The sequence below is a fragment of the Manis javanica genome, chromosome 5 (genome assembly GCF_040802235.1).
Source record: "Manis javanica isolate MJ-LG chromosome 5, MJ_LKY, whole genome shotgun sequence".
NCBI lineage: Eukaryota > Metazoa > Chordata > Mammalia > Pholidota > Manidae > Manis > Manis javanica.
In genome coordinates, this window is record NC_133160.1 from 83,948,875 (window position 1) to 83,976,401 (window position 27,527).

Here is a 27,527-nt window from a genome sequence, read left to right on the forward strand (position 1 = left end):
ACCCACTGTTGGTGGGAAGCTCATGTCAGGTAGCATTCTCACATGTTATTAGAGGCTAGTGAGAGGAGGCAGTAGGTATTGCTCATTCGTTCATATAGTGGAATCTGAGCCCCCCTTCCCTTATGATCTGTGTGGCCTAGGCAAGTAACTTAAGATCTCTTTGTCTCAGCTTCCTCAACTAGAAACTGGGAAGCAAATAAGTACTAGTTTCAGAGGGCCATCATGAAGAACAAAGAAGATAATCCACATCAAGGCCTACAGTGGTGCCTGGGGAGCACACTAGAAATGGTAGCTGTTGGTATTAATTGGACAAAAATTTGAGTGTGAATATGTTTATTAAATTGACAATTGATGCATGTTTGTTGAATGAACCAGCAGGGAGCACACATCCAAGGCCTTGTCTCTGGGCTCTGTTTCTCCCCAGCTCTCCTCATTTGAGTGCACAGGCTACTGGAACTTCCAGTCACTCTGACCCAGCTACATAAATCAAGCACATTTGTATTCCCTGGCCTTTGGTGGAATGTAGGTACCTGGAACGTATCTTCCCATGCTGAGTGTCTGCAGACAGAGGAGAGAACTTGTCAGCATCCCTGTGGGGTGATAAGAGAAGGATGTAACAGTTGGGGGAATTGCCACAGCGGCCACCTAACTGGTCTTCTCAGCCCCTGTTTTGCCTCCACTTCAGGGCATTCTCCACAAAGCAGCAGACAGATCTTTTTGACCCCGTGCATTAGATCACATCACTTCCTTGATTATCCCTTTAAGGACTTCTCTTTGAAAGTAGACTCTCAATGTCTTACTAAGGCCTCCATCTCCTGCCCCAGCCTGCCTCTCCAGGGTCCTCTCTTTACTGTTCCCCCTCCAGCTCCACACTCCTGATGTGGCCTTAGTTTTTCAGTTCCTCAAGCAGCGTATTCTTTTCATCTGTTTCACTGAGCTCCATGCCTGCCTCTCCCTTGGAGCTCCTTCTGCCTATACCTATTTTCTCTTCTCACTTCACTTGGCTAATTCCCATTCCACTGCTGCAGAATGACTCTGACCCTATACAAGACCAGACCTCCACTTTGCTCTCCCACAGCACCTGATTTTCCCAGCCAACCTGGCGGCCTATTGTAATGACCGGTAATGTCTTGCCTTTCCCAACAGAGGGTAAGCTTTGTGGGGCCACCATTATGCCTGCCTTGCTCATTTTCCTTAGCACCTGAAACAGTGCTTGGCTCATAGTATCTCTCAACACTTATTTGTTGACTGAAAGAATGAGTTAGCAAATTAAAGAATAAAGTACTAAGGGAGCAAAACCAAAAATGAAACTCAGTGCCAATAACTAGTGTGCATTCAGTAAAATAACATGAGGTCAGGGTCAGAGAGTAAGAGAGGTCCATGGGTAACTGCTCTGTGTCTCAGTTTCCTGTCCATAGATTGAGGATACCAAAATGCCCATCTCACAGGGTTATTGTGAAGATGAAGTGAGTTCATGGGAATAAAATGTTTGGAACAGGATTGGACACATATTGGCACTGTATGTGATTATTGTTTCTTTCCTTCACACAGGGAGCTTTTCCTGGGTGGGTGAATGCGGGGGCAGTCTGCTGTGGCAAGCTGTGCAGGAAGGGATGCTTGTGGACTGGTGATGTCCTATGCCCCATCCTAGAGGGGTGTAGAGCAGAGACGGCTGAGGCTGCTCTCCCTGGGGTATCCTGTTATCTACCACACAGTATGGATTAGAAAGTTATGACCCTGCTCTGTGGAAATACTCATAACCCACTGCTGTATTTTCAGCCCATCTGGAGAGCTGAGCCCAATGAGTATTCCATCTTTATCCTCCCTAGTCCCCAAGAATAACACATCAAAGAGCCTGTTTGCATCCCTACAAAAGATAACAGCACTGCCATAAGCTTCAGGGTCTACACATGCTGCAGACAGAATGAATTAATAATTTCACATATTTATGAAATATAAATTAATCTGAAAAATATATAACTCCAAGTAAAATTCCTGCTTCTTAAACTGAGCAGAGAAGGACACTTTGGTAAATGAAAGGCTAGTAAATTTTCATTATATGGTATCACCAAATTGGAATACATCCCATGGAACAAATCATCCGTCTCTGATACATAACAGAAGCATCAGGCTATTTGGGACTGGGAGAGAAGGGGTGGAACCCAGGCAACTGACTTTTTCAATTACATTTGGTTATTTGGCTTTTTCTTAACAATAGAAAAGGAAGTAATATGATCAGTAAGAATTCTAGAGGCTGTAGGAAATTTATATAAGCACAGTAAATTACTCATAAAAACCATGGCACATTTACCTTCGTCTTTGAGTATAATACACCATGTCTATGTGGAACCTAGTTTGCTTTGATGGTAAACAGCTATTCTGTCTGAAACCTTGCTTTCTCTTGTTCTGCTCTGTGGTGAGACTCTCCCTTAATAGCCAAACTGGTTTTCCTGGAAGAAGAAACAGAAAACTGTGTGAGAAATGTGCATATTAGAATCCTTTCTTCTCCATAATATACTGTAGTGGCAATTTACATTCATATTCAAAGATGTAAAGATCTATACACCAGCTTTATAGAGAAGCAGTAAAAATGCAAAGCTGTATCCTACATTAAATATACCACAGTGAAGAAAAAATTTGTCAGTCTATTCTACAAGTACAGAATATACTCAAAACCAACCTTTTCTCTTCTCATGTCCCTGACCCTACAACAAAACAGTATGTGTATCTGGAAGAATGCCGCAGGCATATGGATTGTTTATTACTGGGTTTGGAGATTACTTTGTGGCTAAATAGGCCTGAGAGAGGCTCTGTATTATCTGTGAGCTATTTCCAAACATTAGTAAGGACCCATCATTAGAAAAGAGCACAGTTTTGTAACTTAAGGTTCTATTTTCCTCATAAAGAAGTTTCCATTCAGAACCTGAAATAATACTATTATATATATATATATATATATATATATACATATATATATATACTTTGCACGATTTTCTAACCACAAAAGAAGAAATAAGATTAGTAAGAGAAAACATCATTAGCATCACCTCCAGGTAAAGAAATATGTGAGCTGGAGTGGAAGGTCTTTTTATATGTAAAGCCATAAATGCTTATTTCCATGTTGCAAAATGTGTCAAGTTTTGCTGAGATAATAGCATTTACTGAAAAATGTTAATTATAATAAATCCCCCATAAACACCCTGAGCTAAAATCTCTCCCTCTAGCTCAGGCTAGTCTGTAGATAAGACCAAGGAGCTTGCCCCTGCCTCCTCTCCTGTTCTCTGGCTTTTTCTGAATGCTCCCAGGTGAACTAGTAATTTTACTTTTGGCAGTAGGGCCTGGAAGTGGAATGCAGAAGAATGGAAAGCTACCCTTAGTGGAAGCTCCCAAAGGGCCACAGCCATGGAACAGCCAGCCAGAGATTTACCCAGAGTTGGGGTGGTGAGCGCTGCCCCAGCCAGGGCCACGGAGCCTCTTGGCAAGTCCCACCTACATGGACTCTCATGCTGCAGCCTCACATGGACTCACCTGAGAGAAGGGAAAGAGATTCTTCCCACTCCCCACTCCTCCATAGTCCATGTGTATCTGAGGCAACTCCATCCTCCCCACTAGCACTTGAGAAACCATTTTGAGAGTAGAATTAAATAGCAACAGATAGAAAGAGGAGAGGCTAAGCTAGTATCTGCACTCCCCAGAACCCTTATTATTGCAACTTTCCCCCAGACCTGTTCCTTCACAGCATAAACACTACATTGCCAGATTCCAAGGTTTGGTCCAGAGAGGGACATGTTGGATATAAAGCTGATTTGAGAACTGGGTGGATAGCAGATGGCCAGTGTACAAAAACAACCTTTTTAAATTAGAAATTTCCATTTTACTAAGGGCTCTGCATGCACTATCTATGGAAATTTCAACAATCTTTCCACTCCGCAGAGGGAGAAACTGAGGTTCAGAGACATTATGTGACTTTCCCAAGATTATATAGCTGGTAAGTATTTGAGCTAGGTTTGAACTCAGATTTTTAAGACCCCATAGTTATACCCACTGAATCAAACCATACTGCTTATCTTCACAGATTAGGCAAATGCCAACAGTATGAAAAAGAACCCTTTTTTAATTTAACAAGCAATGCTTTCATCAAAGTATGTATGATAACCTTATCAATAGCATTTGAAGGGGAGACATTACCAATGCATAAAGAAATGTTGGTTTGTCTTTATGTTATACACACACACATACATTTAGGTTAAATTAATGAAGCAGTGCAAACACAGGAAGGCACATGTTAGGCAGAAAGGCTGTACCACGTGATCAAACAATCTGACTCTGAGGTCATTAAGGTTTTCCTCCAGCCATATGACAAGAGCCTACACGGTCAACCCCAGAAGCTGCAAAGAGCAAGGTTGCCACCTTCCCCTGTGGGTTAATTAAAGATCAATACTACTAAGGGCAGTGTGGTTTCCTCATAGGATCCTAGAACAGAAAAATGACATAAATGGGAAAACTAGTGAGACCCAAATAGAGTCTAGAGTTTCGTTAAAAGTAACATACCAATATTAATTTTGTTTTGTCAAATATCCCATAATTATTTGAAATATTAACATTAGGACAAACTGAGTAAAGGAAATACAGGAACATTGTATTATCTTTGGAACATTTCTGTAAATCTAAAATAATTCCAAAATAAAAGATTCGGTTTAAAAATTAAGTAAAATTTGAATGTAAAAATAAGAGAGAGAGAGCACAAATGCTAGAGGCCAGAAAATCATCTTGCTGAACTCTTACCATATCCAAAAGGAAAAACCACTGTAGGGTAATTCTGCAAATGTTTTTAATATGTTACTAAGATGTCACACAGGTGCAAAATCATTGACAGTGTATATTTAAATAAAGAAAAAGATGATTCTCAAAGATTAGAAATATGCATCAGCTAAGCCAAAAATCTTGCTTCGTCTGAATCACTCTCTGGGCAGCTTATTCTCTTGCAAGTACTTCATTAGGAGGGTTTCTCTTTATTGGAGTGAGTATTAAAAGAATCAACTAGACACAAAAAAGGTTTGAAAAAAAAGCAAAAATTACCCTGTTCTTGGACAATGACTTAATATTTTAAAATTCAATTCTCCTTATATCAACTTGTAAACTTAACATGTTTCCAACAAAAAGGCTAACTATTTTCATGGGAGAACTAGACAAACTAATTTCAATGTCATAAGCAAGCAAGATTAGCCATGAAAATTTGAGGGCAAAATAGTAATAGGAGAGAGAACAAGCTCTACCAGATTTTAAAATACACCATAAAACTACAGTGGTACTGGTGGAACTGGTGTTATGACTAGACAGCCTGATCAATGGGATAAAAGAGAATGTCCAGAAATAGTCCTAAATTCATGAGGTAATTTAATATATAATTATGAAACATGAATGAAAAGTTATATTATTCAATAAATGTTGTTGAAGCAAGTAGGTGATGATATGGAAAATATCCATAAGGCTGTATTTTTTTACCTTATTCCTTCTACCAAAATTAATTCCAAATGTATCAAATATAAATTAATAGACAAATAGATAAAACATGGAATGATTTCTTTTAAATAAGCTATTTTGGGAAAAGCCTTTTGTGTAAAATAAAACCTTTAGGTCATAGAAGAAAAGACCTAAATATTTGACTACATACCTTTCTGTTTATGTGGGATTAGGGGTGAGGTACCTAAACAAAATACAATACAAACAGTAAACTGACAAATATGTTTGTGATTCATATCCCAGATTAAAAGACTAATATTATTAATATATAAAGAGCTATAACAAATCAATAAGACAAAGAATAACAACCTAATTTAAAAAGGGGCAAAGGATAGGAACATACAGTTCATAGAACAGAAAATACAAAGAGCCCTTTGAACTTAGGCAATGATGTTCATCTTTACTTATAAGAGAAGTATACATTAAACTACATTGAGGCACTATTTTCCCTTCCATACTGGCAAAGATCCAGAAGTTTGATACCACATTGTATTATTAAAGGTGTGAAGAAACAGGCACTCTTATATGTGGCTAGCAGGAGTACAAATTGGTATGATCTTTATGGAAAGCAAGGAAATACAATATCAAACAAGACCACTAATGCTTATACATTCTGACCTAGCAATTTCAATTCTAGCTATTTACGCTCAGGAACACTCTCACAATTGCAAAGTCCCACAACTACAAAAATATTAATTGCCACATTATTGGTGATAGCAAAAGATTAGAAAGTACCTAAGTAGCCATTGATAAAGTACAGGTTAAATGAACTAGGGAACATCCATATAATGGGATACTATGCTACAGACAGAAAGAATGAAGGAACTGTATAGGGACTGAGTGGAGAAGGCCTCCGGAATATTTAAGCAAACAATGAAACAATGAATAACATGCTGTCATTTGGGGTGAAGGTGGGGCTATATTTATAAATGGACATAAAATCTTTGTAGGGGAACAATTGGTTGTGGGGGACAAATGTAGGAAGAGACTTGGTGACAGAATTTTGTAGGTTTTCTCTGTTGGCCTAATTATTTTATAATGAATATTAATTCCATTTTAAGTAAGGAAATTCCATCAAATGCCCTGTAACTACTCAAAGGAATTTCTGTGGAGAAAGTGAAAACAAGTAAAACCACCTGGTTCTTAGGCCCTCTCTGTGATCCTCAGCAGTCCCTACCCTCTCCCTAGGAAAACAATGTAGTGTTAAACCCTCAAAGCCTACCAGCTCAGTTGTTAAGGTAATTGTGTTTACTTTTTTCCAAACAAAGTAATTTGAATCAGAAAAGTAAATGTGCTCAGCCTTCTGGTTCTTTGATGTCATCTTTCCCCTTGCCCCCAGTGTGCGACCCCGCCCACAGCAAGCCACCCAGAGCAGACACACAAATTCTGTAAGCATTGCCATAGCTACATACACCATTCTGCTTGTGATAATGATGAAAAACAAATAAAACATCAGAAGAACCAAATTTTAAATGAAACCATAGGCCCTGAAAACCACAAGCTGTGGGGTTTTTTTCCCTGCCCTTTGAACACTTATGGAGATTATGAAATTTTGGAGTATTTTAAATTTCAGAACAATTTTAAGTGTGGCAAAGTCCAGGGACAACACTATTTTCTTTCCTGAAAATAACATCTGATCAAGGCAAATGGTATGTCTGAGACATAAAGAACCAGCACCCATACCTCCTGAGTCCAGCAGATGCTCTCCCTCTAGGTGACCCTGGTTAAACATCTCAGCAGCTCTAGCTGTGATTTTAGGATTTTAGGTTCCTAAGACTCTGAAGCTGGTAACTTGCATGGTCACGCAGGCTAGATTTCCACAGGCAAAGGACACAGTCACCCATCCCACATTAGGTGAACTATGAGCATCATCCAAACAGACCCTCCTGTTCTGAGGCACCTAATGTGCCCTCTGCCCAAGCCACCCAGCCATCCGTCTGTCCTCACCCTGTGGGCCCTGGGTCTCCTCACCTGGAGCCCCAGGTTCTTTTCACTGTTTCTCCCTTTTTGACACTCCTCCCATCCCCCACCCCCCTTTTCCTTGTAACAACAAATTTTAAGTTGGAAGGTATTTAAGAAAAAAAAATAGGAAAGATTCAAAAGAAAACTGCTAAAATATCTTTTGCTCATTTAACACCCTGAGGTTAAGCCTCTCTAATGGTATTTAAATCCTTGGGGTTTTTGTCTTTCATTACTTTATGTACTTGCAATAAAAACATTCCTTTAGACTTCAGATATTCTAAATAAAACAAGAACAAAACTCTGTTTCTTCTTTTCAGCTCTCCACCCAAATGTTACCATTGTAAATTAAGGTAAGAAAATAAATTCACTACTGGTATTTAAATGTTTGCTGTCCCAACTATTCCTTTCCATTCCCCAAATTTGTTTTATATAAAACAATGTCCATAAAAACAATAAATGTTCATTCTTTATCTGCTAAAATTTTTAGATCAAAGTACTGTGAGGCCCAAATTCCCAATAGCAAAAGTAATACTGTTTGTTCGACAGGCAGCCTTCAACTTCCCAATAGCAACCTGACCAAATTTGGCTTCCATTTATCTCTAAGCACTGGCAGTGCAAGGTGTAGACATAATAATGTGATTGTCACTCCACATTTGCATGACACACTTTGCAAATAGAGTTTCACTGACCCTTTAAGTTCATGGTGTGCTAGCAGGCCTGCCCATTGTTGCGCATACTAGGCGACTTGTTGTTTTTCTGTGTTTGCATGTTTGTTTCCCACTATTAGAAGGTAAACTCCAGGGAAGAACTAGATCTTCTCTACCTCTGTAGCCTAAGAGAAGGTTCCATATACTTATTTTAAACTGACTTAAATGTTCCGATTTTTTACTATTTTCCTGGGCTCCCCAAACTGCTTTTGTGTCCCCCTGCCACCTCGCCCCGCCACTTCAACACACACTCTATGCAAGAGGGACCTAGAGCCTTCATTTTCCCTGGCACATTCCTACTTGCTCCTCCAGTCCCATTCAGCCGGCCGTTTACAGGGAGCTGTGAGAACCTCCAAGAGGTTCCCCCCATGCCCCAGCCCCAAATCAGGAAAGGTTGTCAGAAACTGTCCCCACCCTTTCCAGCCCCAGCTTACCCAGAGCCTCACTGTCCTCCATTAGCTGTGCTTCCCCTCAAGACACCCTCCCACCCCCCAGCTCCCACACAGGTGCACACACGCACAGCACACCAGGCAGCCCATGGCTCTCCACCCAGACCTGCAGAGGATTCCCACGGCAGTCACAGCTGTCTGCTGGGCCCCTGCCTTCAGCCCACAGGGAGGAAGCAGCTCTGTGTTTCTCAAGGCAGAGTTCCCACCCAGAGCTTTTGTGTCTGCACCTTGTTCGGTGACAAAGTTGTCCCTGATGATATGCTCTTGTGTAATGAGCTTGGCAAAAAAATTTTAAATGACTACCCCAAATCTATTCCAGGGCAGATTATGCACGGGTAGATACGCACTGCCCAGCCGTGCACACTGCCCTGTGGTGCTCAGAGTGCCATCGGGCATCTCTTTCAGAGAGTACATGGAGAAAGGACAGGGGTTAATTCATGGACCTGGTAAATATTTTTTGGTGAGACAGACTGCTAAATTACTCAGTGACACATAAGTATGGATACTATTGAGCCATCACTGTGCTAGTTGCCACAAGTGAGACAGCTGTAAGACACAGTCCCTGCCTTCAGTGCCCTCCACTGAAGGCAGCTTGGGCACAGGTTCCAAAGTCCAGCTTTGCCACAAACCCTCTGGGTGACCCTTAGTCTAGCTCTGAGTCTCCATTTTCACTCTTAAATAGAGATACTCAGCTTTGCAGATGGTTTTGGGGATTAGAAATGACAAATGTGACACACAGGGCATACAACAGGCAGGGAGACGGTCGGTAAATGACAGGTTTTGTTTTGTTGTTTTTTGAGTGCCTGCTGAGAGGCATAGCCCCTGCTCTCAAGAGAAGGGGGCAAACGTAAGCAAACACATGGGTAGACTTCTCCATAGGGTAAATATCCACAGTGGTGAACAGAAGAAGGGCAGTTATGCTTTCTGGGATGTAAAGTTGTTCACAGAAACAGTGATAACAACCTGAGCTGTGAAAGATGTTTATGTACAAGACAAGTTGTGAAGATTGGAATGGCATTACTGGAAGGAACAGTATGAACAAAGGCCTGAAACATTGCCCCTAGTTCAGAATGCCGGATCCTTCAGTATAAACCTGAGCCAAGTGGCATAAGACCATTGTATGGGAGGAAGGAGGCCCGAGGGCAAATCTTGGTGGAACACAGTGAATTTTTAGCCCCATTTATAAGGAACAGGGGTGTTCACTGAACATGTTTCTTCCTGAAAATCTTTATCTTTGTTCATTGTAATTGGAAAAATACATGTTCACTGTTAAAAGAAAAACCAGGTAGTAGAAAAGTACATAGGATAAAAAGCAAATGATCCTGCCACATTCCTTAGAGGTAACAGTTTAGTGCTTATCCTTCTAGACTTTTCACTGAAGACAATTTTAATCAAAAAAGTGTCAAGATTTTGTATTAAAAAAATCACTCTGGGCATAAGGTAGTAGGTGGGGTGACTGAAGGCAGGGAGAGTCCCCAGGTGACCAGGGCACGTTCTTTCAGAGATGATGAGAGCCTGCCTGGAGGTGGTGCTGTGGGGTGGAGAGAACACTTAGGTCCTAATCAATGGTAAGGTGACAGAGAGGGAGGAGTCAAGGATGATACCTTTATTTTAGCCTCAATTAATGAGATTAGAAATACAGAAGAAACACAGGTTTGTGGTGGGAAACTGTGTGTATAATTTTGGACATGATGAGTTTGATGTGGCTGTGGGACAGCGAGGAGAGGATGTCCTAGATGTGGGGCTAAGCAGAGAAATATGGCTTAAAGAAACAAATCTGGAGTAAATTTCATGTGCTGGTGAGATCATTCAGGGAGAATCAGAGGAAGGCCTACACCTAAGAAATCAGTATAGTAGAGAACCTCTATCAGAAGATGGAGAAGGAGCAGACCTAGGAGGAGAGAGGGCAGAGTGGTGTCAGTGTCTACTCCGAAAGGCAGGACAGAACTGCAAGAAGGATCAGCAGGGTCAAATGCTGTGGAAGGAACAAGTAATTTGACACAAGTGAAAACCAGCTCTGCTCTTAGTGGTCATCAGAGAGCTTTACTGGAATGGATGCAGTATATCATTTATGTACATTGTTAGAAAAGAACAGGAAGGAAATATAACACAATGTCAACAGTAATTATTTCTGGGCATTGAAATTATGGGTGATTGCTATTTCTGTTCCTAGAAAAGAGATGAGGAGGAAGGGAGGAAGAAGGGGGTACAATATTCCAAAAGAAGCATTTAAAAATTATATGGATGAAGCAAATTTATTCAACATGTTCAAGCATTTAAAGTCACAAGAGAAGATACAAACTTTATGGGGAATAAGGCATAAAATAATTTTGCTGCCACCGATTACTGCTTGCTGCTTTGTAAAGGTGCCGCATGAAGCATGGTGGGAAAGTCTGGTCCCTGAAAAGATCCCACAAAGCCAGGTCAGGAACCCATGGCAGGGTGTTCCCCAAACGTCAGCCGTTTAAGTCCATGATGTTTGTCAAATACCTGTACCACCAGTCCTATCATTTGATAAACGTTATGTTTAAATCAGCTCACTTTTTAAACTTAAAGGGATCCATTTTTATTCATAATAGTAAATTAAAAAGTCAGTATTACGATAAATAGAAAGTAACTGAGAAATATGTATAATGAAAACAAAATAACTCTCAGTAGTCTAGCAGGATGCTCTCAACAACCCTGAGGCCTGAACTACCTCTCTGGAAAAGGAAGATCAAAAAGCACCACAGTGGTTAAAGCCTTACTGGTACTGTCTTAGTTTGGATTTCACTAGAATCAAACCCTGTGGCAAGAATGGAAACACAAATAAGAGAACTGGGAAGTGAGGTAGAAAAGGGAAGGAAGCCAATAAATGACATGTTATCAAGCCAGTGATCACTCTTGGCAACCACAGCTTAATTCCCCTGGGGAAACTCTGGGAGCCCATGCAGAACACACCTCAGAATCAGCCCACACAAAGGGTGTAGAGCTGGGGTATTTATACACGAGTCACTGCTGAAGGCTGATCCTGGGGACATTAATTTCCCAGCATTCCCAGGCTGCCTTGCAGGCAGCAAAGCACACCCCAAGGGCAAGAGAAGATGTCAGGCGAAGCATACAGCTGCTGCTTCAGGAAGTCTTCAGGAGTAGCTGCCTTGATAAAGGTGAAGAGACAGGGACAGGGCTCAAAAGGGGCTGTGAGATACTAAACTAAGATTGAAGAGAATAGAAAAGTAAACAGTTTTCTCATTATTTGAGTCAAAAGAATTTACGCCGGCCTGTTAATCACTGGAAACCATCCTGTACCACCAAGCTCAGGCTCCCCAGCCCTAGGAAACCTTCCTATACCCGGTAAGGCCTGCAGCAGCTCAGGAAGCACAGGGCCTGACCTGACAACTATCCTGATGGGACTGGCCACATCTCATCCGAACCAGGCGGCAGCAAAATAGACCTTTTAAAGCACTTTAAAATTTAAACATACTTTCCTCCCTATCAATTAGAAATAGCCTTATCCTATCTACCTGCCCAATAGAATTGTCAGAAAGATTCTTCTCTATATAGAAGCACAAGCCATTGGAGTGAAAATCTATCAGTTGAAAGCATGGACCAATGAGAGTATGATTGATCATTTCAAAAAGGAATTTTTACCCTTACAAAAAGACCATCAAATTGCTTCAAGTAATAGCTTCCCTGATTCATTTAAAATGCAGTTTATTTACAAATACCAGACTACACCCATCTGTAACTCACTATAACAAGGGATGAAGTATATAGGTAATATGTGCTACCAAACTGTGTGTATGTATTTTTGTAGATATTCTTTCATTCAACAAACATCAGATTCTTTTTACATGGTGGAACTATTCTAGGCACCTGGAGATAGAGCAATGAAAAAAATACAAAAATCCCTTCTCTTCATTCTACTGAGGAAGCTTGTCAATAAATAAAAGAATAATATGTACAGGTTGTCAGCTGGCAATAAGTGCTACAAATACAGCAGGAAAAGAAGATAGGGGATGCCAGGGCCAGTGGTTCTTGGGGGGCTGGGGGCAGTGGTTATTTTAAATAGGGTGAGATCAGGGAAGATCCTACGACAAGGAGTATTTGGAAAGACCCAAAGGAGATGAGAGAATAACCCATGTGAAGATCTGGAAAAAGATTACTACAAAGAGAGGAAATAGCCTGTGCAAAGATCCCAGAGCAAGAACATCCCAGAGATTTGAGAAACATCAAGGAATGTGGTGAGGCTGATGCAGAGTAAGCAAGGGGAAGAGCAGTAGAAGATGAGGCCAGAAAAGTCAGGGACAAGTATAGGTCATGTAGGGTCTTACAGACCATTGCAAAGTTACTACTGGAGAGTTCTGAGCAGCAGAAGCAGCTGACCTGACTTGGGTTTAAGAGGGTCACTCTGGCAGCTTTGTAGGCAGTAGACAGGTGTGGCGAGAGCAGAAATGGGGAGGCCAGCTAGGAGACTATTGTTAAAATCCAGGTAAAAGCTTGAACCACAAAGATAAGTAGTTAATTCTGAGTATATTATCGGTAAAGTATTTGAGATAGATAAGATGTGGGGAGTAAGAGAAAAGGGAAGGATGAAGGATGGCTCTAAGGCTTTTGGTCTGAGTGGCAGACAAATATGCCTGCTATTGCTGAGCTAGAGAAGACTATGGAGCAGGCGATTCAGGGAAAAATCAAGAAGTTGGATTTTGCAGATAACTATTAGACACCCAAATGGAGAGGTCTGTAGGCAGCTGGATATGCAAGTCAGGAGCTAGATCTAGGCCAAAGATACAACTCTGGAGTTGTTAGCAGCATCTACAGTGAATTTAAAGGCATGAGACTGGATGAGGTCATCAAGGGAACGAATAGACAAGACAGTCTGAGAGGCTGGTACTCCACAAATGAGAGGTCGGGGAGAAGATGGGAAACAAGCAAAGCAGACTGACCAGGAAAGAATCAGACCTGATGGCATCCTGGAAGTAAGTGAAGAAAGCATTTGGAGAAATGTAATCAACTGTGCCAAATGCGGATGATGGGTCAGACAAGGCAGCTGAGAATTAACCATCAGAGTTAGCAGTTTTCGTGGAGAGCCAGAGACTAAAGCATGTCTGGAGTGTGTTCAGAAAAGAGTAGGTAACAGAGCAAATTATTAATATATGCAATGGATGAGTCTCAAAATAATTATGGTGGGTGACAAGCCAGACAAAAAAGTACAACCTGTGTGATTATATATATATATGAAATTCTAGAAAGTACAAATTGACCTGTAGGGACAGAAAATGAGCCAGTTTTGCCTGGGTACTGGGATGGGGGACAGGGAGGACCAGATCACAAAGAAAACATTTGCAAATGATCAAAATGTTCATTATTTTGGTAGTGGTCCTGGTTTTACAATTGTACATAAGAAAAAACTAATTGAATTATACATTTAAATGTGTGCAATTTCTTTAAAAAAAAAAAAGAGTACATAAAGAGGAATGTACTTGCATTTGCTACTTTGTGTGAGTTTAGCACTGTTTGGAACCTAAAGAAATGTCTAATTTTCTTCTCCAGAATAAAGTATAATTGAATATTAGTTCTGCTCAATTTATTTACTGATAATTGAGGTTTAAAAAAAAAGTTTCTTTTTGGTTTAAGATATTTAATGATTTGTTTAATTTTCTGCTTTACTTTTTACATGAATAATACATACTATCATATGTATTGTATGTGTGATGGATATTCTGCATATGTAGTCTCTGTAGTAAGTGGCTTGTAGTATATAGAAATCAGTAAGTTTCTCCTCTCTGTTCCCTTCTGGGGAGGCACCAATAATCTGGAAGATAGGAAAAAGGAGACAGTAGGAAGAGAAAATACTTCTGAATTATCTCCTACCTGGTGATGGAGTTAGTTCTATTTAAATCCAATATGGACATAATGATCAACACGGAGTTACATTCATCAGTGCTCCCAGTGAGGCCGGCAGCATCATCACTCAATCCTGCACAATGTAAACTGAGTTACCAAAATAAAGAGAAATTTCCCCCCATATCTTTTAAATTAAATTTTTGGTCATGTTGATATGACAATAATCCTGGGTTTTTAGCTTTATCAATTATTTGGAATGGCTGCAGTATCATTTTTATTTGATTGTAAGTTCCTCTTTCATCTTACTAAGACTAGAACTCTGGAGAAATAGGGTCACTCAGCTTCTGATTAACTAGAAGTGAGGGCAGTTTTAGTCAAAGAATCATAGTCCTAGTCTAGATATACAATTATTGCTGTTTTTCATGCTTCTTTTTCTTCTTTCTTATCTTTTCTTTCTTTTCTTCTCCTTGTTTTCCTTCAGTGAAAAAGGAGCAGAAACAAAACAGAGTTATTTCCATGAAACATTTCTTCCACAGGGCTGGGAGCCCTCAGATAACAGTCCTATATTCAAATGTGAGAAATGTATTAAATACAGAAAATGTATTTAATTGAAGCATTATGTGAAAGAGAATAGTTTTTTTTAAAACCAACCATAGTAAGTGAAATATAGTAACTAATGGACAATGTCTATTTGATATTTCAACCTTTTTCCATTTTTAGTAATCAAGAAATAGATATAAGGATGATTTCCATTTAAAGATTTTTGCTGCTGCTATTGTTGGACTAATGAATATAATTAATTATAAAGCATTAACTCTTGCATGAAAAACAAACAAACCAATAAAAACCCACACTGGTTTATAAATGAAAGGGAAAGACAGAAGAAAATATTTGGCTATAAAGTAAATTTTCTCTCCTGCTTGTCTTTCTCAGATTGTACCTTAACTTGTACTATTGCTCCCTGTCCAACTAGCCTTCTCATAGAAATTAATCTGTATTGCTATCTTAATTTTCAGTTCACTTATTATTCTTACCTACATAGCCACTGGACAAAAGGTGTTTCTTACCCAGGTGACACTTTGCAGCATCCAATTCACTACTTTGAGCACCAAATTATCCTTCCTATCAGTTCTTAATTCCCTTCATTTTCAGAGGTCAAACTATGAAATTCTCACAGCTCACCAGTGGAAAGAGTTTATCAAGTGATTTCACACCTCACACGTTGCAGGGTCTATGAAGAAAGGGGGACAGATGAAAGGTGCCCAGGAGCAAGACAGCAGCTCGGGAGTGTTTTGCAGTCCATACTTGGAGTAAATCCTGATTGTTGTTTGCACATTATTGTTTTTTATTTCCCTCACAGTATGCGATGTCTTTTTGGACTACCAGGAGAGTGATCTAAGAAGTTTGGACACTTAGCTAAAAAATTGTCTGAACTAAACCACACTGCAATCCATCCCACAGTTCTCTTTGGGACAGTTCTGACCTGTTTACTGAGCAGATTGTTCTGGCATGGCCTTTGAACCCATATATAATTTGATTAAATTTTCCCTTTCCTGTAAGTCCAGGTTTATCTTCATTTTAGAGACAGAGGGAGACAGAGAGACAGAGGAAAGACAAGAACGTCGGCTATTTCACAATAAGGGGAAAAACATCAGACTACATCCCGTGTGAAGTTTTTAACACTTCCCATAAGGGAAATCCAGGAAATGCTTTTCTTTTTTTTAACAATGAGAACAATTTTGTGCCACAGTTAGAGACCCCATGTTTGCTGTATTGAACTGCATGTATGCAGTGAACATCAGAGAGAGGCTAGAAGAATGCTAAATTTAGGGAGCATGTGCAGGGGGCTCACACAAACCCACTGTGTTGCTCTCCTGGGCTTCTATAGCCACCAACAATCCCGACATTCCCAAGTCTCTGGAACACAGCTGCCTCTGGAAATCCCACCGCTTCCTTCTCAACTCGCCCCCACAGGCTTCTCCCCCAAACAGCCAAATCTGGAGCAACCATGAGCTCTTCTAACTGTGCTGAGACCACAGACATCATTTCATTATTACACTGAAAAACATCTTGCAGTACAAATATTCACTGAATTGCTTGGTGTTTCAATTCAGCATTTCAATAGTCAACCCAGTACCATGAGTTCCATTTCCTCCCTTCCTGTAAAGTACATTATTAGCATATTTTCTGGAAAGGCATATTTTAACCTGACCAGTTTTTCAGATAGAGAAATTAAATCACAGACAGTGTAAGGGATAGATCCACAGCAGTCATTAAGAAAAGAACAATCTAATAGTATATCACATTTCACCAAAAATGTAACTTTAAAAGTCACTTCAAAATAATTTTACCCCATAGGGGAATTTCGGGGTGATTAAAATGTTCTATATCTTGAGTAGCATGATGGTTTCACAGATTTACTGACTTATCAAAACTTGTAATAAAGATGTTTCTACAAAAGCACATGGAAGGTATATTCAGCACAGTGCTGTTTCAGTGAATGGAATGATACACTTATTCTGTAAAGCATGTAGCAAGGAGTGTTCTAAAAAGTATTGAATTGTCCAGTTGGAACCTGTGCATTTCACTGTGCTTAAATTTTACCTTAAAAATGAAAAAGCCCATCTTTCTGATTGCTACGAATAGTCAGAACCCCTTTGTATTAACTTCCACACACCCACCAGTTGGCCTTGAAACTGTGTCTGCTGTGACACAGTGGCTCCAAACTGCCACGCTGCCTCATCCTCTGCTTTGTTTTGGCAATTTATTAATTTCCTTTTCTTTTTTAATTGTCAAAATTACCTGGGATCTTCTCTGTTATAAAAAAATCTTTTTTGTCGTATTACATTTTAACATTTTTTTATCTTCTTCCTTTAAATAAAGTTGATTCATCACATATAAATGTTTTTAAAAGGAAAAAGAAGAAAATAAAAACCACTCACATCTCTACCATTCAGAGAAAAACTACTGCCAATATTTTAGTGTCTATCCATCTAGATATATTCAATAGATATTGATTGAGGGCCTACTTTGTAGCAGGAATTATTTTGGACACCAGATATATATATACCATGGTAAATAAGATAGTGCCCCTGCCCTCATAGGGCTGCATGCTAATAAATTATATGTATAGAGGGATTTTAAAAAATGAGATGGGATTGTACTTAATCTTTTATAACCTGCTTTTTCCACTTAACAAAACATCACTAATGTCTTTGCAAGTGAATAAAAATAATTGTATTAGATCATTTTCACAGCTGCATAGTGCTGTACTATGTGGTTATATTAGCATTTGATTTTAACATATCTCCTAGTTCAAACAAGTAGAACTTTCAAAGTTATAGGCAGGATGATTTTTGCAACTATAAAGCATCTGCCTAAGATATTTTGGTCAAAAACTCCAGGCACAGGACAGAGGAGATTTACTACCTGGCCCCTAAGTGGCCAAGAAGCAGTTGAGGAAATATAGCTGAAAATGAAGTGTGGGATGGGAGTGGGATCTTTCCATGTTATATATTTCCTGAGAAACCTTTGAACCTACTAGATGACTTACAGAAAACTTTGAGCTTAGCAGTTTTGCAGGGAAAGAGAAATTCATTCTAGAAAATGATATAGGAAATCTCCAATTTACGTATTTCCTAAAAGTTCAATGGTAAATCAATTATTTAGAATGTAGAAAAATGACTCAAGCAATTCAGCAACACACTTGAACCACTACTGTTCATTAAGCCCCTATTATGTGCAAAGCACTACGGTAAGGTACTTAAAATGAGTATTATAATCTCAAGATAGTTCACAAATACTTATTTCATACTCCAGTGAAGGTGAAAGTCTATATTTGAGATGAAAAATAATATGTAACAACATATTGTTATTAATATTCTTTGGTACATTGTTGATCATCTACTGTTTGCAGGGAATTGTGCAAGCACTATTGTAGTCTGGGGCTACCAAAGGTGTATTGGACAAAAGCTTGACTCCAGCCCCATGGTCTAATCTAGTAGCCTCTAGCCATATGTGTGCTGAGCCCTGGAAATGTGGCTAAACTGCACTGAGAGGGCTGGAAACAACAGAGCAAATTTCAAAAACCAATATGAAATAAAGAATGTAGTATCTTTCATCAGTAAGTTTTTTAAATGATTACATGTGGAAATGATTACATGTTTTAAATGATTAAATGATTACATGCAAGTCATGCTTGCATACTGGGGTTAAATAAAATTTATTACAATTAAACTGACTCTTTCTAGCCTTTTAACTTAAAATTGCATGCGTGATTTGCACTATATTTCTATTTAGTAGCAGTGTTCATCTACACAATTATAGTTACTACAACCTACTCAGCATTTGTACTGTGTGCTGGGTAATTTTATATCAAATGTAATCTTCTGTGAGGTAGATATTGACAGATGAGGGAACTGAATGTTCTAAAGTTTTATTAATTATATATATTCATTGTTCAACATACATCTAGTACATTTTCTGTGCACCAAAGGCTGTTGTAGGCAGCAGGGATACAACAAAACCAAGTCCCTACTCTTGTGAAACTTATGTTCTAGTGGGAGAGACAGACAATAAACAAGAATAAAAATGATGTCAGGCAGTGACACTGAAGAAATGAAGGCTGTAAAGAGGCAGTGTGTCAAATTGGGACTGGGCTATTTTTAGATAACAAGGTCTAAGAAACAGAAACATGAATAGAAGCGGTGAGTCCTCTGAATATCTACCTGGACAAAGCTTCTGGGCAGAGGCAAAAAGTAAAGGATTGCGGGGTGTGTGTGTGTGCACTTTACACACTGGATGGGCACAGCAGGAGAGCCAGTGGTCTTGGAGAACTCACTGCTCACAAGGAGTAGGAGGAGGAATCCAGGAGCCAGTTCACATAGTGACTAGGAAGCTACCACAGCTAGGAAGTGTTCCAGGATGACTGGCTGCTTTCTGACACAGGACTGTGTCTGACAGAGGACTGTGGTGGTGCAGCCTGGTGACCCTGGCTTCAGGAGCTGCAGAGGAGACTTCCCTGTGGTGAGAAGTTCAGCAAGCTCCCGCTCCCTCGCTCTGCACTTTCCTGCCCTCAACTGCATGCAAGGACACTGCCATTCATTACTACTCTTGCTTTAATAAATTCCTTCCTTACCTACTACACTCTTCCAACCTGCTCAATAATTCCTTCTCCTTCAGAGTCAAGACCCCTCCCCCATCCAGGCTGATGTTTCACCTCCTGCACCGAGAGACCTCCCCAGATGCAGTGGTCTGGCAACAGTGCTTGCCTGGAACGGAGCAGGAGTGGAAGCTGGAGACTGGTGAGCAGGCTACTGTGGTAGTGTGAGATCTTAGGAGGTCTGTCTGACTCAGCCACTGGAGATTTGTTGTTCCTGCAATACAAAGTACAATAATCTAAAAGTTATCCAGAGAATTTGAACAGCAAAGGTCAAATGTCTGGACAATTCAACCCTCAAAATATATTTGGGAGTCTGTAGAGTTATCTAAACTGGCAGTCAAAAATCACTGTGTAACTTCATATGCTTGTAAGTTATCTTTATACCTTGCTTTTTGCCAACTTAACCTAAGGGAAATGGACTTGAGATCTGTAATTGACAGAGTGGGATTACAGGACTTTTAAGTCAAATTCAGATCAGGCAAATTAGCTTTATTTTTTGCCAAAGAAAAGTGGTTAGTTGAGCCAGATAACAATTTTGGAGTCTAAACTATTTGCATTGGCTCTGTCTACATTAAGAATTCCTCCTGTAATTGCTAATTCTGAATTTCAGCACAGCTGCATATAAAAGAGAGTTATAGAAAGAACTAGAAGCTGTGTCTTGGATACATGTATGTATTAGTCTGGATAACTCAGCTTAATGAGTGTTTTTATGGACACTTTAAAGTATGAAAGTACTTTAAAAAAAGAAAACATCTTCAAGGTCAAATGTTATTTAGGCCTGTCCCTCCTCCTCTGAGAGGTAAATGAAGGTTTAATATTGGGTACCTAGTTTCAAATGAAAACAAACAAAATTCAAGCCCAAGGACTACCAAAGGCATGTCATGATAAAAAGCAGGCTCAGTCCTGACCCTTCAGGTTGGCTTATTTGCTTTGATGGAACTCACTGGAAAATCGTTCAACTCCACGCTTCACTGTGCCTGTGTAGATGTGTTTTCTGGGCATTGGATATAGGTACTGTCAGTCAGGCTCTTTCCTGGAGCACTAAAACTTATGGATTACACACATCAAAGACAGGCTACAACCACTGTAGCTGAAATTTACACAAATCTGTGCTGCAAGTAACCGGATAAACAGTAAGGCTAATGACATTGTTCAGCGCTCATCTCCACATGGCCCTGTGGGTACTGCCCAGGCCTCGGGCGAGAAGGTTGTGGCTTTGGCTCCTAGCCTCAAACTAGGGATTAGGAGCTGGCCCTAATTCTGACAAAGCCCAGGGCCCTGCTCCTATAGCCCTGGAAGCCTGAGAAAACTAGGGTGACTGCCCATCTTAAGATGTGCATTTACCAAAGATTCAAGAACACCTCTACTATCATATCAAATGAGGAAACAGATTTATAAAAATAAGAACTCTTTAAGCCATGCCTTCCCCTTTAGAGAGTTTATTTTCTCCAACACAGTGACCCCAGTTTTCCTTGAGTATTTTGGGGGCCTCCTCTCTGCTCCCCAAAACAAGACAGAACCCTCAGTGCCTTGTTCTGTTCTCCTTTCCACCAAGAATGAATTTCAAAATGGTTGCATCTGTAAAGAAGAATGAAAAGGGCTAAAATTGACAGTGAACTTGATCAGCATTTACTTCAAATCTTGGACATTTGGGGAAAGATGTTAAAAAAGTCACAAAAAAATGTTAAAAATTAAAGTGTGTCTTAAGTGCCCACCCCCTCCATTGCTGTGGAGTCCCTTCAACACTCTTTGCAAAGTCTGAGTGTTGCTTTTAGCAGGAGGCAGTCAAAAGATATGGAGCATCTCAGGAGGATTCTGTACTTGGGCAGCCTTGGGCCGCAGTAAGAGGAGATGGGAACACTGAAAACTACCCCCTACTTCTGCTTTCATCACTGCACAGGTCACACTGAAAGGTTTATACTGGGAGGGGGAGCCAAGGAAATGATCCATTGGTAGGGTTACTTTAGGTTAGAAAGGATCCTGCATGAAGCACACTTGGCTAAATGTCCTAGGTGCCACACATGTGATACTCCTGTCAGTAGCTTTCCCACACCCAGTCCTAGCCATACTCGTTATGGCCTTGTCGGCTTGAGATGTCTCAGTCTGAGGTATGCCATTACATTCTATTCTGAAACATAAAATCTGGTGGGATTTACACCATCCCAAGATACACCTCTTATATACCTTTCTAGTCAATCCCCATGTTCTTATTGCTGTTACTGTTTCAAGTGTTTTATCCATATACTGTAGTGCCCCCTTATCCATGGGGCATTTGCTCCAAGACCCTCAGTGGATCCCTGAAACCACAGATAGTACTGAACCCTATGTATAGTAAGTTTTTTCCTATACATACTTAGAGCTATAATAAAGCTTAATTTATAAATTAGACACAGTAAGAGATTAAAAACAGTAATAACAAAATAGAACAATCATAACATACTGTAATAAAAATTATATGAATATGGTCTTTCTCTCAAAAAATCTTACTGTACTATACTCACCCTTCTTCCTGTGATGATGTGAGATGATAAAATGCCTACATGATGGGATGAAGTGAGGTGAATGATGTAGGCTCTGAGATGTAGTGTTAGGCTGCTGTTGACCTTCTGAGGACACCCGAAGAGGACCATTTGCTTCTGAACCAAGGTTGACTCCAGGTAACTAAAACTGAGGGAAGTGAAGTGGCAGATAAGGGAGGACTACTTGTATACATTACCCCTTTCACTGGCCATCACACTACTAAGGCTGTTCTCAGAGCTACTGTGAACTGTGTAAAATGCCACAAAGAATTATTCTATTTTTAGAGTTATTTTTCTAATCCATTTATCAATTTACTAAGAGTTCATCGTAAGTATGAGGCAGAGTTAAGGCAGTCTCTCTCTCCCTGGAATGTTCTTTCTCTCATCACAGTAGTTCTGGGAGTAACAAACGCTAAGGTGATTTTGGTGCCCTTGTTTAACATGACTGTTGCACATGTGGAGATGGCCACAGCAGTGGATGTGGGAGTGTGAAACCATCCTCATTTGCTCCTGTGTTAGAGCTTCCTACTGTTTTAAAAGTTTTTGTTTTGCAACTTACAGGATCTTTGCTTCATGGATTAAATAATACCTTACGTTTATACATATGTTCACAAGCATTATCTCACTGAATTCCTACAACAATCTTGTCAAATACACTATTATTACAGGCTATTATTACACCCATTTTGCAGACAGGAAATTAAGTCTAGGAGAGGTTAAATGGTTTGCCTGAGGCCACCATACCATGAGAGGGAGTGACAGAGCCCACCAGCATCCAGGATTTCTGACTCACTGCACTATACTTTATCAAGGAGGTCTCTTTGTATTTGTTCCTTCTGAAACAACAAAATACTGGTCAAGAAATGTATTCAAAAGGGGCCCTACAGTTTTTTAACTTTATGGCTAAGTCACCTGTGGAAAAGATTTTCAAAGTGCAACAATAGGAGGATTTCAAATCATAGAGATCAAACAGTGAGTGCTTTGATAATATGAACACTGATTTTCCAGAATCTGACTTCTGAGGAAGAAAAATATGTGATGCACCATACCGTGTGTAGAAAAAGAAGTGCGAGGCACAATGAACATGTGCACGTGTTGTGTCAACGTTCTTTTCCCAAATGTGGCCACAGAAGAAAGTGTGAAGCATACTGAAATAAGACAATATTTATGGCTGAAGAAATTCAGCTTCACATAACAGTAATTATGAACAAGATATTTTCCCTAATAAAATTACTGCAAAACAATTTCTGGAGAAACTAAGTGTTTCCCCATGTCTTCCTTATTTTCTTCCATGTGCTCAAGAATGGTTGCGGGAAAGAAAGGGAGCAGAAGAAAGAAAATCCTAGCTAGATGGCCTCTGCTGACGGTTGGTTTTGCTTTAGAAGCTGGAATGTGTCCAGGCTTGATTTTTATTTTCAATTCACATTTCAGATCCAGCTCCCCAAACTCTTTGATCTTTCTCCCTGTCTTCTTACCCGGAAGAGAACCCTTGGCCTTCTCAGCTGGGAGCTGGGAGCACACGTGGAAAAACTGGCTCGGATCCATATTCTTGCCAAATTTAGTCACACAAAGGGGCTTGCAGGGGAAGAAAGACGGGATGAAAGCAGCAGCCGCCGGGACTTCAAAGGCCGCGCCGCCGCGCGGGTCCCTGCGCAAGCGCCGCCCTCCGCGGATATAAGGCGCGGCTCGCGCCCGCCCGCCGGCCTCTGAGCGGCCGCCCGCGCGTCCCCGGCCTGGGGCGGGTGAAGGGTCCCGGTGGCGGAGAGGGGGCCGAGGGGCGGGCTGCGCGCGGCCCCCGGTTGCCCCGGGCCGGTCCCCACGCTGAGTCCAGGCGCCCTAAGAAAGTTTTCAGAGAGGGAGAATAAATTGCCGTCCAGACCACGAGGCGAGCAGCCTGCCATCGCACATGTATTTCAGTCCCCGCATCCACCCCACTCCCTTCCGGAGAACCCCTTCCAGATGTAACGCCCGCGCCGCTGTGCTGGGCCCAGGGGCTCGTCGCGGGCTCCTCCGAGCCCGCCTCTCGTCCCCGTCCGCGACCACCTCTGCTCGACTCCTCTCCCTCCAGACGGAGTCGGGACTTCAGCTGAGCCTCCGCCAGCCGCTGGCGTCGGTCGGCTGGGCGAGCCCCCGACAGCCGGTTGGGATGCGGGGGCGCCTCCCTCGCGGGCGGTGGGAAGACCGCCCCCGCAGGGGCCCTCGCTTCCTCCCGCCTCCCTGCGGACGAGACGCGGGCGCGGGAGAAGCCCCGCGAGGGCCCGGGGGCCCCGGGCGCAGGTCCCGCGGGGCTGCGGGGAGCTGCGCCGCCAACAGGCACCGGCCGCGCGGAAGCCTGGCGTCCGCAGGAGGCCGAATTTGGGGACATTTTCACGGTCCCACGAGTTCTTTATAACTCCGGCGGGTGGGGGGTTGAGTTTGTTTTAGGAGGAGGCTAGCAGAGGCGGAAGAACCCCTGGGACACAAACTGCCATTTCCCTCGAACCCCCGCCCTTCTCCCTTTCCGCGAAGTCCGTTAAACTGGAGATGCCCACAGCTCACAGCTCTTAGTCTCCCGATGAAGCTGGGGTGGGGAACACCGGGGCTGCCGGAATTCTGTCGCTGGACAATCACTTTATTCGTTTTTCTCGTCCTTCACCGTCGCTTCTCTCTCCGAGCACCCTCTTCTGTAGGCCCCTGCCACCTCCTTCCTTTGGGATTCCCACGAAAGTTGTAGCCGGGAGAGTCCAGGCCACACAAAGGGGAAGCCCCGAAGCCCGGGCGGGGCCTAGGACCGAGGGGCCGAGAGGGCTCTGGGGGCACCGCGCTCTTCCCGCCCCTCCGTAATTAAGGACTCACTGGAGTGTCTGTAGTTGGCTCGACTTGGAAGCAAAATCGCCGGGGGAGGGAGGGTGGTGTCTCTGGTATGGATGGGGGTCTTTCTAGTCCTCTGCCCGCTTCCGCGGCGGGCGGGGCCCCGGCCCCTCCGCCTGCTGCCTGGCCCGTCCCGGTTGCCCCCGTCTCTGTCCCGGCGCGGCATCGGCGCCTCGCCCCCCACGGGCAGCGCCGGCTACGGCGCCCCGCGCAGAAGGAAGTGTTGTTGTAAAACAAGGCACCGTTCGCTCCCAAGCTGAACCCAAACCAACCCAAACCACCAAAAGGGGAAAAACCAGCAGCAATCCAGCCGGCCCCTAGCAATTATTTCATGGTCGGAATTAAATCACATTAAAACGCCCCCTGAAACCCACATCCTGAGGGAGTGAACCTGTAACAGCCAGCCTCTAGTCGCCCGCTCGAGTTCACACAAACAACCTGCCTTAACATCCGAGGGAAAGGGACGGCGGGCGGCGGCGTTTGTCCCGCGCCGCTCTCACCACTTCCCGGACCTTGCAAGCAGAGGCGGCTGCATGTGTTAACAGCACCCCCGACTCAAATTAGAAGAGACACCTCGGCGACAGGAATGCCTTTGCTTGGAACTTCACTGAACTGTGGGTTCATCGACCTCTAGGAGGAAAATCTTCCCAAGGTTACTAGCCTCCATCCCGCGCCCAGAGAGACAGACTTCACGTGGAGATGTCAGCCTCCCACCCAAAGCTTTAAAAAACTTAGGCGAATGCTTTCTAGTAAAGCCCCTATTAAGTGCAGCCCATCACAAGATGTGCAACAATACTAAGAACCATCAGCCAATGCCTTTATCCCACGGGGAGAACATACAGCCATGCAAATAGAGCCAGGCGCTTGGTGATTTCGTTAGAAACAATTGTTTATGAAGGAGAGGGTTACCGCAAAATACCAAACGCAGCCACCTATCCTCGGCTTTTCTGGTAAACAGTTCCCACTAGTTATTGTTCCAAATATTCTCACCTTCTCGAGCTCCTAATCTCCAGGACACTTGGAGGGGAGTTCCAAAAGACTCAGGGAGTCCAGATAATTAACATGAAGGAGAAAATGAGATTCGAATTTGTTGCAACACTTAAATGGAGGTGCATGGGGGGTAATGTACATAGGCGTTTTCATTGAATCTCACTTTGGCTATCAGAAAATACTCTCTGGCCATTCTGTGTATCCTCTCCCCTTTCTTGACAGTTTGAGGAAAAGGGACATCTACTCTTGGTTGTTTTGGTGAAATTGCATTTTCCAGTTATTTTCCTCTCGTCAGAGTAGCGCGTTTATGGGAGGACTTTTGACTTCGTTTTCCCAGATTTCTTTTAGAACAGAGGGTATGTCTGACATAGATACATGATCACATCTCTAGGACATTGCACTCACACTGGTGGCCAACTTAAAGGGAAGATGAATACAGCACCAAACAAAAAATAAATTGAGTTTCTTTCCAACCTTTTCAGTATTGCTCCACAAACACATTACAGGAGAATATTGTTTTTCTTGTCTAAGGTATAGCATCTTCAGCTATTTGAAGTGGATTTTAGTTTTACTCTTCCTGTCTCCCATCACTGGCCCCTTAATTTTACCCCATCTCCCAGAGAGAATTTAAATGTGACTATTGATCAGGCTGTTTGTGACCAGTTGGAAACCCTTTAAATGATAGTTTTAAAAACTGTTTCCTAGTAAATTCCCATCAGTAGGAAGTAATCAGTAGGTGAAATTTTAAGTGCTTATTTAGTGCATTGCTAAGGTTTTTACTTATATAATGCCCAGCCGCAAGCAATTTCCCTCTTGGGAAAAGGAAATACATCTTTGCACGACTATTTCTATATAAAAGAGCTTAAGTCAGATTTTGTACTGTTTTCCTTATTTTCAATATAAGGGAGATGGAGACACATTTCTTCCTGTCCCTTATTTGTTGTTCTGAGATTTTACAGATGGTTACTCTACTGGGCATAATAATTGTGCCTGGATTTTTAACTGAGGGGGTTTGAAAACCAAGGAACAAAATCTAATGTGTTTTCAAACTTCAGCTTCGCTTATGACTTTGACAAAACATCTTAAAAGTCCTTCCTTGTACAAAATGCATCAAAGAGACGGTGGAAACTGGGGAATTTCTGAGGTTGGATTCGGATTTGCTTCGTCAAGGGTCTCTTTGAGCGTGCAGTTCAAGGTGCCAGAGACCGCCCAGTCCACCCTCTACTGGCTTCGGTCCTCTGGGTTTTTTGCCTTCTCTTTCTGCTCCTTTTGGGTTGTTTTTTTTTTCTCTTCATTCTCTACGAGATTCCCACACATTGTGGCGCGTATCTCCGAAAACCCACGAGACATGTAGCGCAACTCTGTAATCCCCACAATAAGAATATAGTTAAAGAGATCTTGTTTAAAAAGTGATAAGATCCAGTGTTGTTTTTTTCTTCCATGTCACACAGCTTGGAAATTTTATTTTTTGCTAGCATATGCTCACATATCCTTTGACATTATATTTAGAAAAGCCACAAACTCTCTTCCTTGTCCCTCT

At 41.8% G+C, this 27,527-nt stretch overlaps 1 protein-coding gene across 1 annotated transcript; it reads right to left on the reverse strand.

The window, feature by feature from the left end:
• Positions 1 to 328: 328 nt before the first annotated feature.
• LOC118972717 (uncharacterized) lies at positions 329 to 25,664 on the reverse strand. The gene is made up of 9 exons (XM_073238072.1): positions 25,655 to 25,664; positions 24,983 to 25,314; positions 23,623 to 23,983; positions 23,197 to 23,295; positions 22,892 to 22,983; positions 22,130 to 22,295; positions 19,738 to 19,842; positions 2,312 to 2,450; positions 329 to 590 (listed from the first exon to the last, which is right to left on the reverse strand). Exons 1-5 carry the CDS (start codon positions 25,662 to 25,664, stop codon positions 22,955 to 22,957), a joined length of 831 nt encoding a protein of 276 aa, XP_073094173.1. The 3' UTR covers positions 329 to 590; positions 2,312 to 2,450; positions 19,738 to 19,842; positions 22,130 to 22,295; positions 22,892 to 22,954.
• Between the last annotated feature and the right edge of the window lie 1,863 nt (positions 25,665 to 27,527).